General features: G+C 52.3%; 1 protein-coding gene across 1 annotated transcript in view; it reads right to left on the reverse strand.

Moving 5' to 3' along the window:
* GRIN2D (glutamate receptor, ionotropic, N-methyl D-aspartate 2D) overlaps positions 1-1,501 on the reverse strand; it is a 77,845-nt gene that overhangs the window by 41,854 nt on the left and 34,490 nt on the right. The window contains exon 12 of the mRNA XM_011979404.1: positions 1,030-1,190. Within this exon, the coding sequence (XP_011834794.1) occupies positions 1,030-1,190 (161 nt within the window). The remainder of the gene's footprint in view (positions 1-1,029; positions 1,191-1,501) is intronic.

A 1,501-nucleotide genomic window follows, 5' to 3' on the forward strand; every position in this document is an offset into this window, starting at 1 on the left:
TACAGGCACCCACCACCACACCTGGCTAATTTTTGTATTTTAAGTAGAGACCAGGTTTCACTATGTTGGCCAGGTGGTCTCCAACTCCTGACCTCAGGTGATCTGCCCACCTCCGTCTCCCAAAGTGCTGAGATTATAGGCGTGAGCTACCGAACCTGGCCTCTGAATTTAACTTCATCCCTATGATCTGGGAAAGGGATGTAAAAAGATAAGAAACACAATCCAAGCACTGATTCCAGTGAGTTCAGGTCTAATGATAATGATATCAGCAAACACCGATAGTGCACCAGGCACTGTTCTAAATAAATAAATAAATGTTCTGAATGGATTAACTAGTTTAATTCCCTTTTTTTTTTTTTTTTTTTGAGATGGAGTCTTGCTCTGTTGCCAGGCTGGAGTACAGTGGCATGATCTCAGCTCACTGCAACCTCCAACTCCCGGGTTCAAGCTATTCTCCTGCCTCAGCCTCCTGAGCAGCTGGGACTACAGGCGCGTGCCACCACACCTAGCTAATTTTTGTATTTTTAGTAGAGACGGGGTTTCACCATGTTGACCAGGATGGTCTAGATCTCCTGACCTCGTGATCCACCTGCCTTGGCCTCTGAAAGTGCTGGGATTACAGGCGTGAACCACCGCGCCCGGCTTGCTAGTATAATTCTTGTAACGACCTTATGAGCATTACAGTTGGGATACTCTTGTTATCCTCATTTTACAGAGGAGGAAACAGAGGTTCAGAGAGGCTGAGTAACTTGCCCAAGGTCACAAAGCCAAGAAGGGGAAGAGCAAAGATTTGAGCCCTGTCAGTCTCACCCCAGAATCCAGAACTACTGCATCCCAGAAAATATCCCAAGGAACCTATTCCTGGGAGGAGGAGTCCACTTCCACCCTGGGTGACCTCCACCCCCCAAGCTGACCCACCCAGGGCTGACCTCTGGGACTGAAGGAATGAACCTGGACCCCTTGCCAACTCTGAGCATCCTCAGGTCCCCAGTGGCCCCACCCCCACCCCCGGCCCGAGTCTGCGCTGACCCTGCCTTGAGCTGAGTGAGCGCTTCCTCTACGCGGGGCTGGTTGTAGCGCACCATGTAGCTGTGCATGTCGGGATAGTTGCTGCGGATGTTCTTCTCCGTGGACCCGTTGGGCACGGTCCCAAACTTCAGGGGCGGGTACTGCTCCTGGGGCCTCTGGAACTGGGGCAGAATGGGGAGTGATTAGGGCACCCTCCGCAGGGACATCCCTAACACAAAGCCCCCATTCTGAGAGACACCCGCTATCTGGCAGACACCCCGGTCCCAGAAGTATTCCGTATTTCTCAGCACTTGCTCACTACCTTAGGAAATGCTTTTTCACTCCCACCCAGCACACACAGTTGCAGACACGTAATCCAAAAGTTCATGAGAAGCCTCCCTGAGGCCCCTGATGTGCCAGGCGTTAAGCCTTCACTTACTGAATCGCGGGAGGTCCCGGGGACAGAGACTGGCATGGCAGGAGCTGGGGCCTG

This window comes from Mandrillus leucophaeus, unplaced genomic scaffold (assembly GCF_000951045.1).
Source record: "Mandrillus leucophaeus isolate KB7577 unplaced genomic scaffold, Mleu.le_1.0 Scaffold200, whole genome shotgun sequence".
Taxonomy (NCBI): domain Eukaryota; kingdom Metazoa; phylum Chordata; class Mammalia; order Primates; family Cercopithecidae; genus Mandrillus; species Mandrillus leucophaeus.